The 21,057-nt window shown below is 35.6% G+C and overlaps 1 protein-coding gene across 3 annotated transcripts in view; it reads left to right on the top strand.

Annotated features, from left to right (window-relative positions):
• Positions 1-21,057, top strand: part of HYCC1 (hyccin PI4KA lipid kinase complex subunit 1) — a 56,655-nt gene that overhangs the window by 6,731 nt on the left and 28,867 nt on the right. For all 3 annotated transcript variants that reach the window (XM_016217024.2, XM_087821204.1, XM_016217025.2), the window contains exons 2-3: positions 13,382-13,459; positions 20,130-20,231. In XM_016217024.2, coding sequence (XP_016072510.1) covers positions 13,409-13,459; positions 20,130-20,231 — 153 coding nt within the window. In that variant the 5' untranslated portion in view covers positions 13,382-13,408. The remainder of the gene's footprint in view (positions 1-13,381; positions 13,460-20,129; positions 20,232-21,057) is intronic.

Below are 21,057 nucleotides of genomic sequence, written 5' to 3'. Positions count from 1 at the left end.
TTTATTGGGGTGGCTCTGGTTAACAAAGTTACACAGTTTTCAGGTGCACAATTCTGCAACACATCATCTATACATTGTATTGTGTGTTCACCACTCTAAGTCAAGTCTCTTTCCATCACCATTTGTCCCCCTATACCCTCTTTCACCTCCCCCAACAATCACCACACTATTGTCCATGCCCATGAGTTTTTTGTTTTTCTTTCTGGCTCAATTCTCCCCTCCCGCTGCCAGTCCCCTACCCCCCCCCCAACAGCTGTCAGCCTGCTCTCTATCTATGAGTCTGTCACTATTTTGCTTGTTAGTTCATTTTTTTCATTAGATTTCACATATGAGTGAAATCATATGGTCCTTGTCTCTCTCTGACTGGCTTATTTCACTTAGTGTAATGCTCTCCAGGTCCATCCATGCTGTCACAAAGGGGAAGAGTTCCTTTTTTATGGCCAAGTAGTATTCCATTGTGCAAATGTACCACAGCTTTTTTTTTGCTAATCCTCACCCAAGGATATTTTTTCCATTAATTTTTTTAGAGAGATTGGAAGGGAGGAGCAGAGACAGAGAGAGAAACAGCGATTGCTTGCTTCCTACACGAGCCCCGACTGGGGCCAGGGCTGGAGCCTGCAACTGAGGTGCATGCCCTTGACCAGAATCGAACCCGAGACTCTTCAGCCTGAGGGTCGATGCTCTAACCATGGAGCCAAACCCACTAGTGCTTGCAGCTTTTTTATCCACTCATCTGCTGATGGACACTTGGGTTGCTTCCAAATCTTGGCTATTGTAAATAACACTGCAATGAACATAGGGGTGCATATATTCTTTCAAATTAGTGTTTCAGGTTTCTTCAGATAAATTCTCAGAAGTAGAATCGCTGGTTCATAAGGCAGTTTCATTTTTAATTTTTGGAGGAACTTCCATTTGTTTTCATAGTGGCTGCACCAATGTGCCTTCCCACCAACAGTGCACGAGGGTTCCCTTCTCCCTACATCTTTCCTCAGAGGTTTTAAATGTCATCTTTATTATATACCAAATTATGTTTATATATATCTATACGAATTTTTCTATACTTTTTGTTCTGTTTCATTGGGATCTTTATTATTTTGATCGAGTAATTTCAAACATTGTAATGATTATAACTTTTAATATATCTAAAAGAACCCCATTGGAATTTCTAAATTAATGTTTTTAGAGATAATTGTGATATTTTTACAATATATTTATCATTTCTCCAAGTCATCTTTAATCACTCAGTGTTTTATAGTTTTCTTCATGTGATTCTGCCTATATTTAAAGTTAATTTGATATTTTAAAACTTATTGTTGCTCTTGTGAATGTAATCATTTTTCATTGTATTTTAAAGAGGATTTCATCTTCTAGATGGAATATAGAGAAGTTGGTGATTTGTGTATACTGTTTTCTAACTGGTCATCTATGAATTCTTAATTGTAATAGCTTTTATTGTATTTTTGTAATAAGGCAGTTATAGCATTGGAAATGATCACTTTTTCTTCTTGTCAATCTTTAATCCTTATTATTATTATTTTTTTTAAAAATTACAATTATCAGAACAACTAGGATAATGTTAAATTATAGTAGTGAATAGTAAGCATCTTTGGCTTGTTTCCATTTAAATGAGAGTGCTTTTAGGGTTTCACAGTTGTGTGTTATTTTTGACAATTTTTTTTAGCATGTTAAGAAAAGTCTTCCATTTCCTAAAAAAAAATTTTTTTTAATTGAGGTTAAGTAGATCTGGAATGGGAATGGGATAATATTTGTAAAATGCATTTTATATAATTCACATTTTAATTTATTGGGTGTTCAAGAACAATTTGTATTCCTGAATCCTGTTTGTACCTTGTAAAGAATGTTATGTTAAGTGCAACACATATAAGAGATTAAGGGGTTTTGGAAACTGTGTTTTTCCACTGTAGTTTAAATATTTGCCATTGTTGAGGCTTGCATCAGGGTAGCCTTTTAGTAGTAAATGTTAAGTGATATTTGTTTGGTGTGTGTTTCTTGAACAAAGAGTCTTTTGATTAGCTGACGAACATTAGTTGCTTTCTCATATAAATGCATAAAGATTCATTCAGTTATTTGCACTAGACTTAATGAAAACATTGTATTTCAGTTCTTAAGCTGTACTATGAAAGTTATTTGAGGTTATAGAGTGACTTACAGGCTTGGGAATTTAAGAGAATGATGTAAGCCTTAAAAGTGCTAAAATTGGGCCAGCAATTATGAACTCTCTTATTTTTATCTTTTTGAGCTCTTCTATTTTTTTTGCCCCTTTCAATGTAAGTAACATATAATTAATTCAGTTAGGGTATTGGTTCTAATCAGTATACACATACTATACTCCCCTCTTCCGCCTACGTGGGGCATAAAAAGTTGCCAGTTTGGCCTCTTTAAACTTGCTGGGTACACATATGCCCCCCCCCCCTTTTTCCCTAAATTTCAAGTTTCCTGCTGATTTGTTAACCCATAGATATTATGGTGGTAGATGGAGTGGCATCATAGCCCCCATAACACTATACACTTTAGTAGTTTAGAAGAAGGAGAGACTTTTCAGGAAATTATAAAACTTCAGGTGGGTCCTGATGAATAGAGAAGAAGGTGAAAGTATTTTAGAAATGGGTTGGGGGGAAAGCATCCACTAAGTAGAGAAGGTAGAACTGTGCCAACCAAATAGACTGTTAGAGAGGAATAGAAAACCAGAAGGATGGTTACATGGGTGATAGACTCAGAATTCTGAGGTCAGTGACATCTTCTTAGTAGAGTTTCAGAAGGGAAGAACTTGTGGCAAGGTTAAAGAGAAAGAGTGAGTATTGAGAAAGAATGATAGATTTATTTATAAGACCACAGAGAGTACATGATGAGAACCAACATACACTGTAAAGGGGGTTAAGGAATAAACTGGTGGTGCAGTAATTGAAGGCAGTGGCAGTAGATTAGGCTACTAAATCAGGAAGTTAATCAGTGAAGAATAGGTAAGGATGGAAGTAATGGGAGGGCATTAGAATCTAATTAAGCCCACCTCTCCGTCTCTCTCCATGCTCTGTTTCAGGAAGTGTAAGATCCTGAAATTCGTTCTCAACTGATAAATATTTTGTTAGTGATAATTAGAGCTATGCTTATGGATATCTGTGGTGTGCCAGTGCTTTACTTGTGTGATTTTTAATCCGTAGGCATTCCTGTAATGTAGATGTTCTTACTCACTTTTCACAGTCAGAAGCACCCTTGTTAAGTCTGAGGTCACTATAGTAAATACCAGTGATACACTTTTTCATCTCTTTTCCTTCATTCCAGTCATTGAGAAAAATACTGAAACCAAGAATTTCCTGAAAGTTTATGCTAACAAGTGGCAGAGCTGGGTCTAACTGTGAATTAAAGGACTCCAGTGCCCTACCATGTTTTTTCTATGACCCTGTGGTTTTCAACTTGGCTGCCAAACAGAATAACCCATGTAATTTATCTTTGCCTACCAATTTATTTTGGAATGAAAATATTCTAGTTTTCAATTTGGAATGAAAATATCAAGGTGAAAAAAAAGAATAAAAGTAAATTATTCATAAGCAGAGTATTGGATTGTTGATAGTATGAATGGTGATTGAGAGTGGGGACTCTGGAGTTGGGCTGCTTGGGATCTAACCCTCACTCAATCACTTACTAGTATGTGACCTTGGGCAGGTTATTTCTTTAGGCTTCAACAGCAAGCAGCTGCTCCTTCCTTCTTCCCTCCCTCCCTCCCTCCTCCCCCTCCTCCTCCTTCTCTTTGTTCTCCTACAGCTTGTTTTGTGAAGTAGAGATTATATTAATTTACCACTTAGGAAGACTGTGAGGATTAAATGAAAATTCCCATAAAGCAGTTAGCATGGTGCCGGACACATAAGTGCTTGAAGAATGTTCGTAGGATTAAATGAAAATTCCCATAAAGCAGTTAGCATGGTGCCGGACACATAAGTGCTTGAAGAATGTTCGTCATTATCACAATATTATCCATGGACGTCCATCATTACTATGTATGACACATTTGACTCACACTGAGTGTTTTCCAGAGTTTATTCCCAATGATGCCAATTGTGTCTGAACAGTAAAGGATTCCATGGTCATATGCACTTGGGAAAATACTATATTCTAAACACCTTTCTTGGAGGTTTATAACACAGATTTAGCATATTAAAGGCCCTGAGAAGTCCTTTGATTAAGCTAAAGAGAAAGAAAACTCTTTAACTTTCTTGAGTGGTTAAATTTTCACAGGGAAAGCCTTTTTTTCTTTAGTGCCACTGTTAATATCTCCCTGACTAGTTTTCTTATAATAGCAGTTCAGGAAGCACTTCCTAAACTATTTAATGTACTTGTGTTTACCTCATTTAGTGAATTAATGCAGAGGGTAATCCTTTTATTTTCCCTGATTCTACCCTACAATGACAATATGATGTGTAATTGGAAGGATCCAGGAGTTGGGGATTCTGGTAATATTTCTGTAAGTAGGAGAGTGATCTTATATTGAACCTCTATGTGTGTTGATTTCCTAATGTGAGATAGATTGGCTAGATCTCCTAAGCTGTTCTACCTGTGAAATTCTTAATTTACAGAGATTTCAAGAATTATATCTTTTTTAAAGTAACTAATGGGTGAATGACTGTAAATAGTTACATTGAAGAGATATGTCATTGAAACTTGCCTATCAGATTTGACTTTTTTTCCAGCTTTAGTGACAAATGTTATAGAACCAGCCTTGCAGGTACATTCTAGGAATAGGAGCTAAACCCTGATAAAGTCTCTGATATCAAATTAATTATAGAAATAGTCACAAAACTGCAATATGGTTAAGAAAAATTACTTGAGCACTTCAACTATCTTGAAGGTTTGAGAAATCTGGTTAAGAAAAATTGAGTCTAAATTCTCATAAGAAGTTGAGTTTAAAAAATTTTTTTACAAACTTAATTTAGATTACTTTATCACATTCTGATAAGTGTGAAGCCTAACAAATAAAAAAAGATAAAATCTATCCTCAGCTAGAGATTTTATGTTAAAGTATTTCCTCAAATCAGTACTAGTAATGATACCTTACATTCATTTATCATTCCACAGTTTAGAGTGGTTTTGTATTTTATTTTCTCCTTCTAACTATTAAGTGTGGTAGGTAGGACAGTTGTCATTTTTTTTTTTTGCACTTCAGTGTCACTCAACAGCCAGGTCACCAAAACTTTCTTAGCCTTGATTTCCAAATTTGCCATGTCACGTCGGAATAATTGGTGGAAACAGAACTCTGGCCCCAGTTGCTATTCTAGCTTTTTTCAGCATTCTTAGTATATTTTGTTCTGTTGGAGTCACAGATTTAACTTCCTTGTCCTACATATTTCCTATTAATGCAGCTCTATGTGGCATTAACTTTTTTTGGTGGTTATGTTACATTTTAAAATTCCTCTTAAGTACCTAAATTATTTTTTTTCTGTAAGTAGTCATGTTTCTCCACCCTTTTTTGTCCATTTTTCAGACTCAACTATATGATCTTCATTAATTTCCATTCAGCTTTACCTTTTAAGATTAAGTGCAGAATACCAGCCTGTCACAGAATGTGCTTTGTGTAGGTGTTAGCAGGACTGGAATGTTTGTGTCTGTCCGTGAGCGTGTGAGGGGTGAGGATGGGTTGGCTCAGGTTACTTGTCTGTGGTAGCAAAAAGTTTCTCTTAGTTATGAACTAAACAAGCAATTTTATTAGCTAACCAGGTTAATATATTTCCCTAATTGGATTATTTGTTTTTGAAAAGTTCAGGAGTCTTTTCACATAATAACATTTTATGAAGCTTGTCATCTTAGCAGTAGTGCCAACATTTCTTCATATCATGTCCATGGCAGCAAACTTTAAGACCTGTAAGTTTAAAATGTAAAATATGACATGACAATCAAATGGCAAAATTCTTATAGGTTAGATTTAATTGGAGATTAACATACTTAAGTACAATAAAAAAATTAACTGTCAGACGGGGCAGTTATTTATAATTAACATGATTGTCTATCTAGGACATTCAAGGTATTAGACTGAAGGATTGTTAGAAGCCTGAATAACTAATTCAGTAAAACTGATAGAAATAATCAGAATACATAGGGAAACGATGGCTTTTCTAAATACTTGTAATTAGGGATTATAATTACAAAGAACAAAACATAAAGTTTAAAAAGAGAAGAGCTCATTTATAATAGCAGCATAAACTAAGCCCTATTAGATAACAAAAGGCACTTGTAGCCCATACTGCTGATTTTTCACAAATATTTGTTTTTCACTTCTTTCTTAGGAGTAGAAACCAAATTTTTAGCTATGTGTAACCCTGCTAAAGATTATTTTGCTTAGCTTCTTCCCATAATGCTGTGTGTGGCCATTAATACGGAACTCGGGCCAGTGAACTGTAAGTGTAAGTTTATAAAGAGCTCAGGGAGGGAAGTCTCTAGGGGGGAGGCATTCTCTCTCCTCCTCACCCTCTCTTCTGGGGTGTAGGCAGGATGGCTACGTATAGGAGAGTCAGAGACCCCACATACAGGAGAGGTTCAGGGGCAGAAAGTTAAAATGAGGTATGTATATAGGGCATTCTGAGCTAACAATGAGGTACCGTGTGTTGGGGCTTCAAAGGGTCATTACAGGACAATAAGAGGAGATATTGAGTAATTAGTAGTTTGCTCTGCCAGATAGGTAGGTTAAGAAAGGTAATTGCTAATGATCTCTTATTATGGGTAATGCCTTTAACTCAAATTCTTCTAGTTAAAGGGGTTGGGGGGACAGAAGTTTCTCTTGAGCCCACAGGGTCTCGGTTGTTTTTAGCTCAGAATAATCTGAATACCACAGAGATACATCTTGGGGTGACTTGTTCCGAACCCCTACAGCTCCTTCCTCTGGAACTTCCTGAGAAGTATCACATTCAAGAAGTTGGGTTGATAGAGATTGTTCCATATCTCATTAAACCAGTCTCAGGCTTGAGTATAGGTCAGATCAGTTAAACAGTTGTTACTCTGAAATGAACAGCTATTATTCTGAAATGGAAGTAGCAATGCAGGTGGGCTCCCCAAATTAGTCCTATGGTGCAAGCACTCAGGTATTTAATAAGAGATATCTCTACAGAAACAAAAGAAAAGTGAAGGTTAATGATTGGGGCAGACGATAATCCCAGTGTCTGAGTTCTGAAGGCAGGCAGTAGCAAAGATTTCTAGATGTCATCTATAGCTAGATTTTGAGCAAAGGTGCTTCTTTAGATGTTTGTACTTAAAAAAACCCCAGAACTTTCTTTTTCCCCTCTTTGGTCTTAGAAATTGAGGATGGTAAAGATAGGTGGGCTTTGAACAGCTTCTAGAGCTACATTTCTGGTTTCACAAAGATTTGTAAGATAAGGACAGGGGTGCTCAATTTCTCAAGTGATATCATAGGTTGACCTTCTTCCCCAGCTACTTCATCCCTAATTAGCTTTTTTTCTCCTCTGGGTTCATAGTTTTATTTTAGCGTAGGGGAGGATGTTTTATTTTTAACATATTTTTTTTTTTTTTATTGATTTCAGAGAGAGGAAGGGAAAGGGAGAGAGAGAAACATCAATGAGGAGAGAAACATGGATTGGCTGCCTCCTACACGACCCCCACAGGGGACTGAGCCTGTAACCCTGGCATGTGCCCTGACCTGGAATTGAACTTTTGACCTCCTTGTGTGTGGGATGAAGCTCAACCAACTGAGCCACACCCACTAGGCGGGGAGGATGTTTTTAAAAAAATCCTATCACACTCCTTAAGCCTCCAATTTTGCCAAATTCCTGATCAAAAAGTTACTAAATCTTTTCAAATAGCTTGTCAGGTTTCAGCTGGAACAAATGGTAAATATTGCTGGCAGTATTAAGCAATTGCATGGACTCAAGAGGCTGTGCAGGTCGTTACCTTCCAGATTATTCCCTCTGATAGCCAAAAGAAAGAACTGACAGCCTTCATGTCCCAGGCAGGCAGGGGAGTTTCCTGGTGAGACACAATGTCTGTGTCCACAGTGCAATCAGATAAAAGAGATGCAATTACTTTACATGAAGCCTGTTCAAAACTTTTACCTTAACTCCATCAACTCTGAAATCTTAAAACTCTTAAAACGATAGCCTCCATTAGAACTTTATTAACAGGTTTTGGTTTTACAAGACTGGGTGGAAGAATTGTTCCCTGCCAGGCATGATATCCTTTCCCATAAAACATTAAGATAAAGTCGACATAACTCTTTTTAACATAAAGCCTGTTTAAACATTCCAATTTTCATAATCTTATCAGTCCTTACATTTCTATATTCTTTTAATCTAATTGTAGCCTGAGTCAGGGCTCTACCAATGGGTTTCGTACCCATAGTTCATGAAATTCTCATATCAAGGAGTCCTAGAAACTTCTCATTGTTTTACCCCTATCAGTATTAAAAGGTAGGTATCTCATTTTGTTTTTTGATTTGGAAGCCCTTGCTTTTAAGTGCACTTTTAAATGATCTAATCTATTTGGAACATTACTCATAATAGCCATTGTAATTTTAGGTTATAATTTCCTTGAGGGCTGGCAGCAGTTTGGTAGGACTGTAGTGATAAATGGAGTTTAGCCCGCATTTCTGTCTGACCATACTTTGGAGCTTCCAACTTGACAATTACCAAGCTGAGTTCTTAGGACATAGAATGTATAGATTGTCTTTTAATAGGATTTTGCCTTTTGCTTTTTTCTGTTCTTAAGTGCAGGACAGTTATACTTCCAATATCCATCCCTGCCTCCCTCCCTGCCTCCCTCCCTGCCTCCCTCCCTGCCTCCCTCCCATCTGCAAATGTCTGAAGACAAATAGGAAGGTTTCTGATTGTACTTTGATTTTTGTTCTAATTCCTGTCCCTCCATCTTATTAAGGGAATCTTAATGACTAGCCATTATAACAACATGAGAGCTCTCTAAAAAATTTTTTCTTTCTTTTTAATTTAGAATTTTTTCCAATTCAAAGAATTTGCCTATTTTCTGGCCTTGGGATCTTAATAGTGACTCAAACCAATATTCTGGATGTAAGAGACATCCCCAAAGGAGAGTGCAAAAAGATGCAACCCTCACAAGATAAAGTTGACTCCCAGAGTTAGAAACAGCCATTCCAAAATACAGGGAATCATGTTTCCCCCCTTCTGAATGGGGTGTTTAGATTTATCTAAGCTCAAATCCACAGCCCACTTGGCTGCCTGCCAGATGCATATAAATTCTCCAACTAGTGGAAAACAAGAATGAGGGGCCCTGTTTTTACCATCTCTGGGAGGCAGTGGATAGACATAGAAAACTCCCTTGAGAGTTTAGCCTGGCCAGATAGAGAGCAAGGTGCACACAAGCAAGTGCAACCTCTAGATAGTGGAAGCCAGAGAGAAACTTCTTATTGGTCATAAGACCAAGCTCTCAGTGCACATGACAAGACAGAAAGAGAGACACCAGACACAGAGAGAAAAACAGAATTAACAAAACCCATAAGTACTCATACCAAATAACCAAACATGGATAAGCCCAAGAAATTAGTTTTACAAATATTTTCTCCTGCTAATCTAAATTTAGAAAAGGAAAATAGAAAGAACTCTCACCACTCTACTCCCACTGGACTGTGCTGGTAGAAAACTGGGGAGTCTGATCTGGTAAGTGTTCTTACTTTTCTGGGCTTGCTAGCTGTATGAGGATCTTTCTGTTGTAGCAGCTTCAGGGTAAGCAGTGCCCAGCCAGTGAGTTATCCTGTTCGCAGTGCCAACTGTGGGGTAGTGGTGAGGGGAGCAACTTTCCTCTACCCTCCTAGGTTCTTTGGACTGGTTTAATAATTAAATCTACATGAGACAGATTAACAAGAGAAAAGAACCAAATTTTGTTATATGCATGTATGTGAGAACCCCACATACAGGGGAGAGAGAGTCCACATACATGAGAGGTTCAGGGACAGAAAGTTAAAGTGAGGTATGCATATAGGGCATTCTGAGCTGAGGATGAGCTAAGGTGCCTTGGGACTTCAAAGGGTCACTATACGACAGTAAGGAGCAGGTGTTCAGTAATTAGTATATATATCCCCAAAATGTATATACACTTTAATAGCTGATTTCTATTTAATAGCTGATTTTGAAAATGAAGTGTATTTTAATAAGCACTGTCTTTATAATTATTCAAAGTGTGTATACACTTTTTTGGAATACCCTGTATATAATGAAATATTACTTGGTCATAAAAAGAATGAAATCTTGCCATCTGCAACAACATGGATGGACCTAGAGGGTATTATGCTAAGTGGAACAAATCAGACAGAGAAAGATAAATACCATATGGTTTCACTTATATGTGGAATCTAACTGAACAAACAAAATAGAAACAGACTCATAAAGAACAGACTGATGGTTGCCAGAAGGGAAGGATGTTGGAGGGCTGGATGAAAAAGGTAAAGGGATTAAGAAGTATAAATTGGTAGTTACAAAATAGTCATGAGGATGTAAAGTACAGCACAGGGAATATAGTCAATAATATTGTAATAACTATGTATGGCTCCAGGTGGGTACTAGAAATATTGTGAGGATCACTTTGTAAAGTATATGATTGTCTAACCACTATGCTATACACCTGAAACTAATACAAAATCATATTGGATGTAGAAAAAAAATCAAAGCACAAATTGACTATCGTACCAGTTTGAATGTAGTAGCAGTTATAAGGATCCAGCTGTTTTCTATTAAGCTGAGACATTAAAGAAATTTGTAAAAATGCAAAACAAGGCTACTCTTCTCGGTAATTTTTTTTTGTTTAGAAAAATTTATTATACAGACTGTCCTTTTCCTACTGAATTATGCTTTCACTTTTGTCATAAATTGGGTAACCGTGTATGTGTAGGTCTGTTTCTGGCCACTCTGTTTCATTGCGCCCCCCCCCCCGACTCTTATGGTAATACCAAACTGGCATAATTACTATGGTTTTTGGTAAGCTTTATAGTAAGCCTTGATGTTTAGAAGTCCAAGTCCTCCAGCTCTCTTGTTTTAAAGATTGCTTTAACTATTCTTGATCCTTGGCATGCCTCTCTTGATTCCTTTTAACCTTTTAAAAATTAATCTTAGCCCAGCCAGAGTGGCTCAGTGGGTTGAGCATTGGTCTGTGCACCAAAAGGTTTCCAGTTTGATTCCCTGTCAGGGCACATAACCTGGGTTGTGGGTTCAATCCCCAGTTGGGGCACATACAGAAGGCAACCAATCAGTTTTCTCTCTTACATCGATGTTTCTCTCTCTGTCCCTTCCTCTAAGCATATCCTCAGTGAGGATTAAAAAGCAAACAAACAAACAAACAAAAATTTGTCTTAATTTTAAGTAGAGCATTATTTTGAATATTTGTGAAAATTTTACCTCAATTCTCTGTAACTTGATGTAGCTTGGTTCTATCTGTGATAACTTTCTTTCCTAGTTTACTAGATAAATAATGGATAAATACAAAAGAAAACTCGTGTGCATTTATATTTACTGTGCTTCATTTTGCTTCACAAGTGTGTATAACAGGATAAAAAATAAATCCAGGCAAAAAGGAAATAAGTGTAAGAGTATAATATAAAACAATAGGTAAGGTTAATTCAGCCCTGCTTTTTTTTTTGGGACAGAGTTAGGACAGAAACTTTGACTCTCATTTTACTGGAGTCAATGCAAAGAGAATCAGTTATGAGATTCATCGTATCCATAATATGAAAGCAAACCAGTTGCTCTAAAGGACAGAACCAGGTTTTCCTGGTTCTGAAAATTGAAGATGTGATTTTCCCCTCCATTGGATTTAAAAGGGGATAATGTAGTCTAGCAGCATTTTCAGTAACATTTTGGACGTAACTCCAAAGTGCAGTGCAGTTTACCTGAACACAGTTCTGTGAAATCAACAATATGGTATAAATCTGTGGTTTTCTGATTGTCTGACTTGATCCAAGGATAAAATTTAGAATTAAATAATGGGCTATTTTTTATTCTAAAAAATAAAACGTGTATCTCTCAAGTAATTCTTCATGAACACAAATTTGTGTATATATGTTTCTCTTAAAAATGTTTTTCCTGAGAATTAAACAGAAACTTTAGGATTTATTCTTTAGCAAGGACCTTGTATCATTCATTAAAGCAGAAACTGTATGAGTTGATATCCTTCAATGATAATATCTCATAGTAACACTTTATTGCCAGGTACTGTAATCAGTTTTTCTCTTTGCAATTTTTTGTTGAATTCTCACAACAACTCCTTGAAAGTAGGAACTATGGTTATCCCTATTTAACAGATGAAAAAAGACAGATAAGAAATAAGTTGCTTGCCCGGCTGGGTGTGGCTCAGCGGTTGAGCGTCGACCTAGGGTCCAGGCGATCGGGGTTCGATTCCCAGTCAGGGCACATGCCCGATTGCGGGCTTGATCAATGACCCTTTCATCATTGATGTTTCTCTCTCTCTCCCTTTCCTTTCCTCTCTCTGAAATCAATAAAGATATATTTAAAAAAAGAAAAAAAAGAAAGAAAGAAGTTGCTAAATGTTATGCTCCAAGCAAGTAATAGAATCAGGATTCAGTTTCCAGCAATTCTGCCTCAGTTTCTACTACTTGGTAATGCTGATGAAAATGAAGAAGCCTAATGCAGGATTGGTACCTGAATTAGGAGGTTAGGAAATTTAGATAGAGCTAAGATTTTCTTCAAGAAACAGTTTCTAAGTCTACTCTTTTAGATGGATGGATGAAGAAAACTATGTTGTACTTTGACAAGTTTTGCTTGAGATAAATTTGTTTTGTATTTCCTTAGCTTCCTTTTTCCTTATTTGTACTTAAGTAAGTCCAATCTTCTGAATAACTATTGTTGAATATAGTCATTATCTTGGATATTATCACGTTTGCTTTTGTTTGATGAATATTAAGCTTTCAGGGAACCAAGTGGCTTGTCTGGATAGATTGTTGTTCTTATAAATTACTGAAATATAAGTAAGTTAAGTTGCTTTAATGCCTTCTATAAAGTCAATTTTGGATGTGTGTCTTTTTGAAAATGCAGTTTTAAAATATTTTCTGCAATTTTCTTAAGATGCATGATCTATTTGAAATTATTTACTTGAAACTAGGAAAAAATGTCCAGTATTTTTTTTGCAGCTGGCATTCCTGAAAGCTGAATGAAAATTGCAGAGCCAATTTCATCATATTATGACACTTATACTTTTGTCAAAATTCTTGCATTTTAATGCTTGTTTGTGCACATTGGTTTTGAAATGAACCCAGTAATTTATGTTTGAAATTGCTTTAATTTTACAAATAAGAAGTAACTAAATTCTATAGGTTTATTTCTATCTATAGTAATCTGACTATAAAGAAAATGTACTTAAAATTTTAACAAATTTTTATGTTAATTTTCAGGTTGAAGGTTTAGACAGATGTGGAAAGATGTTCACTTCAGAAAAAGGGGTTGTGGAGGAATGGTTGTCAGAATTTAAGGTAATATTTGTTGTAATATAATAATTATATTCCAAGGAAGTTTTGTCTGAGGTTTAAATTCTAGTGGCTTTTAAAAAATATGACTGTAAAGCTAAATATTTGTGGAAGCAGAAGTATGTTCCAACAAATCTTAATAGGGAATTATTTACACACAGTAATCTTTTCTAGGAGATCAATTCCTTTTTCTTCCAAGTGGTTCAAACAGTTTGTTTTCTCTCTTTCATGGCAACACCACAAAGAATGGTTAAAGTGTCTGAATGTTGATGTCACTCTTTTCAGCCACCATTGAACTCCCAATTTGTGTAATGGGAGTGGACATGATCAACAATGAGGAGAAAAAAGGGAAGATATTTTTCAAACTTTTACCAGTGGGTCTTTCTCTCTAGTTGGCTAACCCAGTGACTATATAAGGGCTATATAACTTCTGGTTAGTTGAAGAAAATAAAACTGTTTTCTTGTTTCATGAACTTGTCTCTATGATAGTTAAAATTGTATTGCTTTAACCAGTTAATTAATTACCTTCTCCTTGTCTTCGGGTCTCATTGTTACACATAATTATGTGAACTTCATGATCATGAACCACAGGAACGAAGGGTTTGGGCTGCAACTGTCACTTTTTTTGTTCAGCCCTATCAGCCCATGACCTTCAAGGGACAGTCTGACAAAGTCAGACTTTTTGGCTTGTTTCAGTGAGGGAGACTACATAACAGATACCACACAGGCATCTTGCCAAACAAAGGAAAAGATAAAATTGTTATAGGATTTAGAGGAAGGGTGGAGTTCAGATGAAATTTAAATGAAGCTGTATTTTGATGGACTTAAAACAAAGCTGGGCTACTGTAAATGGGGTGAATATCTGGCCTCAACTTTGAAGTAGACCCAGGGTCCTGTTGTCTTGGAAACTACAAAGTTAACATTTATGTGGAATGTTGTGTTCAGAAACCCTCCTCTGAATCTGTACCTGGGTTAGAAATCGAGCCTGCTTCTCTGTGTCAAGGTGACTTAGATCCTCCAGGCAAGAGTGGGATGTTTCATTCTGACTGATACATGTTTAAACAGCAAAGTTTTTGATATCTATGATTTTAGATGATAAGGCTTCTCAGTGAGTAACAACATAGTAGTCACTTAAAAAAAGGAGGTTATTATGATACTTTTTGGCTACAGTGTGTCCTTGACAGAAACTGTGTTTCCTATTAAATTTGCAGCTGGCCTTCTCAGTCATTGTTACCGCATCCTGATGAATGAATGGCTGGGCAGATTATTACTTTTTCAGCTTTTATAGTCATGAATTGAGTATCCTTCTATGGAACCCCCAAGTAATCATAAAATGATGCAGAATATTATATAAGTGCACTGTATAAAGTACCTTCTACATATTGTATATAATAGTTTGATTAAATCTTATATGTGCCTTTTTTATGCATATCTTGTCTTTGTGAATTAAGTGTTCAAGGTGTTTTTAAGCTTTTTTCTGCTTTAAAAGTGTTTAATATGGTTTATTATATCATGATTTATCTATTTTTTTGGCAGTTTGATGGCAATTGTCAAGTTTAACGATTGAGTACCACTTCTAGGGCATTCTTATGTTTAATGAAGTCAAATTTGCAAAAGCAAATATACCCAGTTAGCCGTTATTTAATAGGGGAGTTATGTAAAGATGCCATGTTAAAAGATGGGGTAGAGCCCTAGCCAGTTTGCTCAGTGGCTAGAGCATCGGCCCGCGGACTGAAGGGTCCCGGGTTTGATTCTGGCCAAAGGCACCTTGGTTGCAGTCTTGATTCCTGGCCCCAGTAGGGGCTTGTGTGGGAGGCAACCAATCGATGTGTCTCCCTCACATCGATGTTTCTCTCTCTCTCCCTCCTTTCCATTCTCTCTGAAAAGCAATGGAAAAATATCCCCAGGTGAGGATTAAAAAAATAAATAAAATAAAAGATGGGATATAGAGAAGGGGTCGACTATTAAGGTAGATAATTGAAAATCATGACTGGTTCCCTTCCCTTCCCATCTATTTGTTTATTTTGTTCCCCTCCTGGCTCGACGATATAGATACCCTAGGAAGTGTAGCAGTGAGGGGTAAGAGAGCAGTGTAGCAGTAAAGGCAGGGATGTGCCCTAGTGTTTGAGGAAATGGGTTTGGGGGGGGAGGGTTGCAGAGATGGTATGTAGAAGACTCAGCCAGAGTGGTTACTTTGCACAAATAAGTAATATGGAGGATAATGAGAGTTAGATTTCTCTGTGTGTGAGAAAGGAATTAGAAACATGGAATGGGGAAAGGCACGAAAGAACCCTAGAACCCTAAGATGTTGGATTGAAATTAGGAGAATCAGTATGAACTCATGGATCTAAATATGTATATGATATATTTACATGTATATATCCATACATATGTGCATACATATATTTCCTAGCTTTTTTCAGTAGAGGGCCAAGAACGGATGGCATCCAGTAGCAATGAGTACACCAAGCACACAGATCTTATTTATTTATTTATTTATTTATTTATTTATTTATTTATTTATTTATTTAAAATATGTCTTTATTGATTTCAGAGAGAGGAAGGGAGAGGGAGAGAGAGATAGAAATATCAATGATGAGAGAGTCATTGATTGGCTGCCTCCTGCACGCCCTCCACTGAGGATCAAGCCTGCAACCTGGGCATGTGCCCTGACCGGCAATCAAACCTTGAGCTCCTGGATCCTAGGTTGATGTTCAACTACTGAGCCACGCCACCCAGGCAGATCTTGTTTTCTAAATACCATCTTCTATTTAAAGAAACTAGGATGTGAGAAGAAAAAGTATTATCTAAGTAATATTTTGTCAATAGAACATATGCAGGAAGGGGCAAAAGTAGTTTTCAGTTGATTGTATGGAAAATAATACAATAATAAATAATAATACAAGAATAAACTTTGTTTCACATACTCACAACTGTATAATTTCTTCTTCCCCACCCTGAATTATGTGGATAGTGATATTTTATTAGAATTTTTATAAATTTAATTCAAGGGTAAGGAAACTTTTCCATTGGAAGGAGAGGAGTGAAACCCTGGACCCCATGAAATAAAAAGTAATTTAATTTAATTTCCCCTAATCCTGCAAGATTAAAATTACCCAATTTTCAACCAATTTGATATAACAAGTATTTTAAATTATTGTCTAGTCTATATTATAGCCAGTTAAAGAGATGTTAGAGTATCTTGTTTTTTGAAATAATTTGTGATGTTAATTACAATTTTGGTTAAAATTTGGCAAAATTTGAAGACAGATGCTTCATACGAAAGTATCGTTTGGCAGACAGTTTTTTAAAAATGTAAGGATGTGATATGGGTTGGGAAGAGAATTAATGAAGATAGACAGATGGATGGAGAACCAATAAATAAAACAACTGTTCAAAAACATTACACATAAGACTGGATTTTTGAGTCATATATATTTATATAAATATAAGTATATATTTAGAAAAAGCCTTTGCTTGGTTATTTAATTTAATAACCATGTGCTAACATGGCCATGGTCATCATGATTGGTAAAGTGGTACAAAGTATATTGGTCCGAGAAGTCAGAAACCCTTTGATCTAATTATAATTCTCCTGCTGGGTGGTTTTATGCTATTGGACAAATCGCCTAACTTCTTTGGGTCTCAATATTCTCATCAGAAAAAATTAAGTGTAGGTAGTCTGTGAAGACGGTTTTGGCTCTTTCTATCCTGTTCCATGGTCGCAGTCTGAACTCCCAACTTCACAACTTCATTCAACATTCTTTCAAATGTACAAAGACAACTCAATTTGCTTTGTGTAAATCTTATTTTTTCCCTTTGGACGAACCATTCAGTGTATACTCTGGCTTTGGGCTCTCGTTTTTAGTGCTCTTTACATACCAACAAAATTAGACTGGGACTTCATTATTTTAAGATTTCATGAATTTCAACCTCTAGCTTTTCAAATATTTATTTGTACCATGTTATCTTTAAGATTGCATTATTTTTTGTAATGCTATGTGTAAATTTATCTAGCAGATTTCCAGGCTCCAGACTCCTACTTTTTTCAATTTTCTGGTAGTCACTGAATCTCAATATGTAACTCAAATCCAGTCTTATGTGTAATGTTTTTGAACAGAGCTGTTTTATTTATTGGTTCTCCACCCATCTGTCTATCTTCATTAATTCTCTTTCACCCAACCCATATCACATCCTTACATTTAAAAAAACACCCATCTGCCAAATGATACTTTCGTATGAAGCATCTGTCTTCAAATTTTGCCAAGACTAATTTTCCAACATAATTTCTCATTATTACTTTTTTGTCTCCGGTTCTGTCTTCTGAAAAGTGTGAAAACTTAGCTGGTATTTAAGAAGGCCAATACCTTTGAACTGATACAGTGCAGGAAACTTTAAAGGTTTGCTGTAAAACTGTTTAAATCGTTAGGCTCTTTTAGATCTTGAGTTTTTCAAAGCACTGTTCATAAACACAATTATATCTTCTCCCCTTCTATAAACACAATTAACTTCTACATTCACAAAATAGAATAATAATAGAATTATGATAAAATGTAATAGTTCATAATACTAATTTTTAGGAGACCTGTCATTTAGCAGTAGTAGCCTAGGTCTAGGGTATATTCTAGAGCTTGTCTTTTCCAAAAAGAGATGTTTTTGTTTGTTTGTTTGTTTGTTTTGTCTTTGGCTGTTTCACAGAAAATATTTTACCTCATGAGGGTTAATTGGTACATAAACTAAAAATTATAGTTCACATTTTTAATGAATGCTCTTACTAGCCTAAATAGTATACATAGAATTATAATAATCTTTATTTTCACTATTTTTTTAAGATTTATGTTTCAATTCAGTTTTAAAATTTGTAGTTAGACACACATGTATACATATGTAAAATACTGTATTTTGAATATATAATTCAGGTTCATTTCCATCCAGGGGATTAAAAATCTGCTGTTTATTTGACTTATTCCCTTTATATAAATTCCCCCACTATTAGGTTACTCTTGATCAAATAACGGAAATGAAATGTTGCCTGGAGATCTTTTGTTACATGCTTTTGAAATATTGAAGAATGCCCTAATCTCCTCTTTATGTAAACAGGTGCAGTAAAACTCCCCCCCTCCACCACCACCCTCTAGAAAATGATAGAAGGTTCCCAGATAGTTCACATTTACTTACCAGTCTGCTGAACAAAACTCTTTTATTAAATTAAAAAAGAATCTATTCACTTATATAACCTAAGGTGAGATGTGACCTGTTTTTAAAGAATCTACCAAAGTGTAAACATTGACAGTATTCATTTCTTATTCTATTCACCTATAATTTCTTCAGCAAAAGTTTGAGTATGAGGCTGTGTGCTGAGTGCTGTGGATGGAGAGACGGTATAAGATCTTGTCCTCAAGGAGATCACAGTAAAGTAAAAATGAACCAGATATCCATATTATAAAAATTTATGCTGTTTAATTTTCTATGTGTATTTATGCACACATATACACCTATGTACACTAACCATAACCCACTTTAAATCATGAAATACTAGGATACGGGACATGTAAGAAACAGTATATCTTCGAATGACTGCTAGCAATATCTTGAGACATTATATCTACTGCCACATTAACGTTTGTTGATTGATTGCTTGGAGAAAGTTATGTGCATGAGAAAGAATCATGACTTGGGAGACATATGTTGTTAAGGAAGGGGTATATTTTAGGAGGATAGGGTTTTATCCTTTGTTATGAAGTGTTTTGTTTTTGCTTTTCAGATTTTCCTACTACTTTTACCCCAAACCATCTGACTTACTCCTGGAGTTTTCTCTCTTTTCATTCCTCTCTTTTGTCATGATGTCCTTTCTGAATGGATGATGCTGGCAAGCTCTGATTAGTTGTCTGTATTTTAAATGATATTAGGAAAACTAGTTTGTTGGTAGTGTGGCTACCCTGTTCTGCAGTTCTGAGAAGTCTAAAATTTCTCCCCAATTCTATAAAGGAGAACAGCCATACCCAACTTAACAGTCACAATTGTAACTCAGGAGAGTTACTTTGATAATGATCTATAGCTTTCAGGTTTGAAACATTATTTGATCCATATATAACAATGTTCATTAATACAATGTTTATTAAAAAAGCAAGATTGAAAAAAAGCAAGATCAATATGGCTGATGAGATTTTTAGCTTATATAATGCTACAGAAAATGTATCTTTGGCTTACACATGGTCTATATGCTCATTTCTAACCCTACACTGTGATCAAAGATGAAGTGTTGTTAATTATGTCTCTGTTGATGATAAGAGGATTATCTATCTATCTATCTATCTATCTATCTATCTATCTATCTATCTATCTATCTATCTATCATCTATCTATCTATAGATATATATTGTGTTTTGTTTTTGCAGTTATTTTGTTGAGATATAATTCACATAACTTAAAATTTACTGTCTTAAGGTGAAAATGCAGTGGGTTTTAGTATATTCATAATGCTGTTCAACCAATACCAGCATCTAATTCTGGGACATTTCTATCACCTCAAAAAGAAACTCCATACCTGTTAGTCACTGTCAACTCTCCCATCCCCCAATCTCTGGCAACAGCTAGTCTACTTTCTGTCTATGAATTTGCCTATTTTGGACATTTCATAAAAATAAAATGTTTGGTTTTTTTTTAATTTGTTTAGACACTACCAGAAACATCTTTACCAAATTATGCCACAAATTTGAAAGATAAGAGTTCTTTAGTTTCATCTCTTTATAAAGTTATCCAGGAGCCACAAAGTGAGGTAAGTGCTCTTACAATTTATTGTATTAGTACTATTGATTGTACTAGTACAGTTGGTTGATTTTTAAATTTTCATTGTGAAATATAAATAAAAAGTGTAAGAAATAGTATGTGTTTAACCAACTATAGTGTACATTATGGAGTGTTTAGGTAATTACCTTTGAGAAATGGGGTGGAGGGAATAAGAGAAGAATACTTTGTTTAAAAATGGCAGAGTAAAAAAGAAATTATAATAAAATGAACTCCAGTGTACCCTCTCCCAGGCCAAGAAATAGAATTATACCATATTCCAAAAGCCATCTCTGAACATGTTCCTCCTGATTATCTATCTATCTATCTATCTATCTATCTATCTATCTATCTATCTGTCTGTCTGTCTGTCTGTCTGTCTGTCTATCTATCTATCTATATCTATCTATATCTATCATCTATCTATCTATCTATCTATCTATCTATCTATCTATATCTATCTATATCTATCATCTATCTATCTATCTATCTGTCTGTCTGTCTGTCTGTCTGTCTGTCTGTCTATCTATCTATCATCTATCTATCTTACTTGAGGTAGCCTAGAAAAGTCTGGGTCACTACATTCTTTCACTCCTTCAGCAAATATTTGCCCTCTATGAACTGGCTGTAATGCTAGGCAATAGAAAATCAAAGATGAGTAGCACATGGTCTTCATCTCAGAAGAGGAAAGGAGTAGAAAATAAGTAACATACTTTCAAGGCAAATTCCTAACTGATTCTAGATGAATGTGCTTGAATTTGCCAGGTGTGCAAGATAAAAGGACATTCCGAGCTGTAGGGCTAGTATACAGAGTCCTG

Source organism: Miniopterus natalensis, chromosome 10 (assembly GCF_054644295.1).
Source record: "Miniopterus natalensis isolate mMinNat1 chromosome 10, mMinNat1.hap1, whole genome shotgun sequence".
Classification (NCBI taxonomy): Eukaryota; Metazoa; Chordata; class Mammalia; order Chiroptera; family Miniopteridae; genus Miniopterus; species Miniopterus natalensis.
Note: the sequence above shows the minus strand (reverse complement) of the source record. Positions and strands in the feature narration are given on the sequence as shown.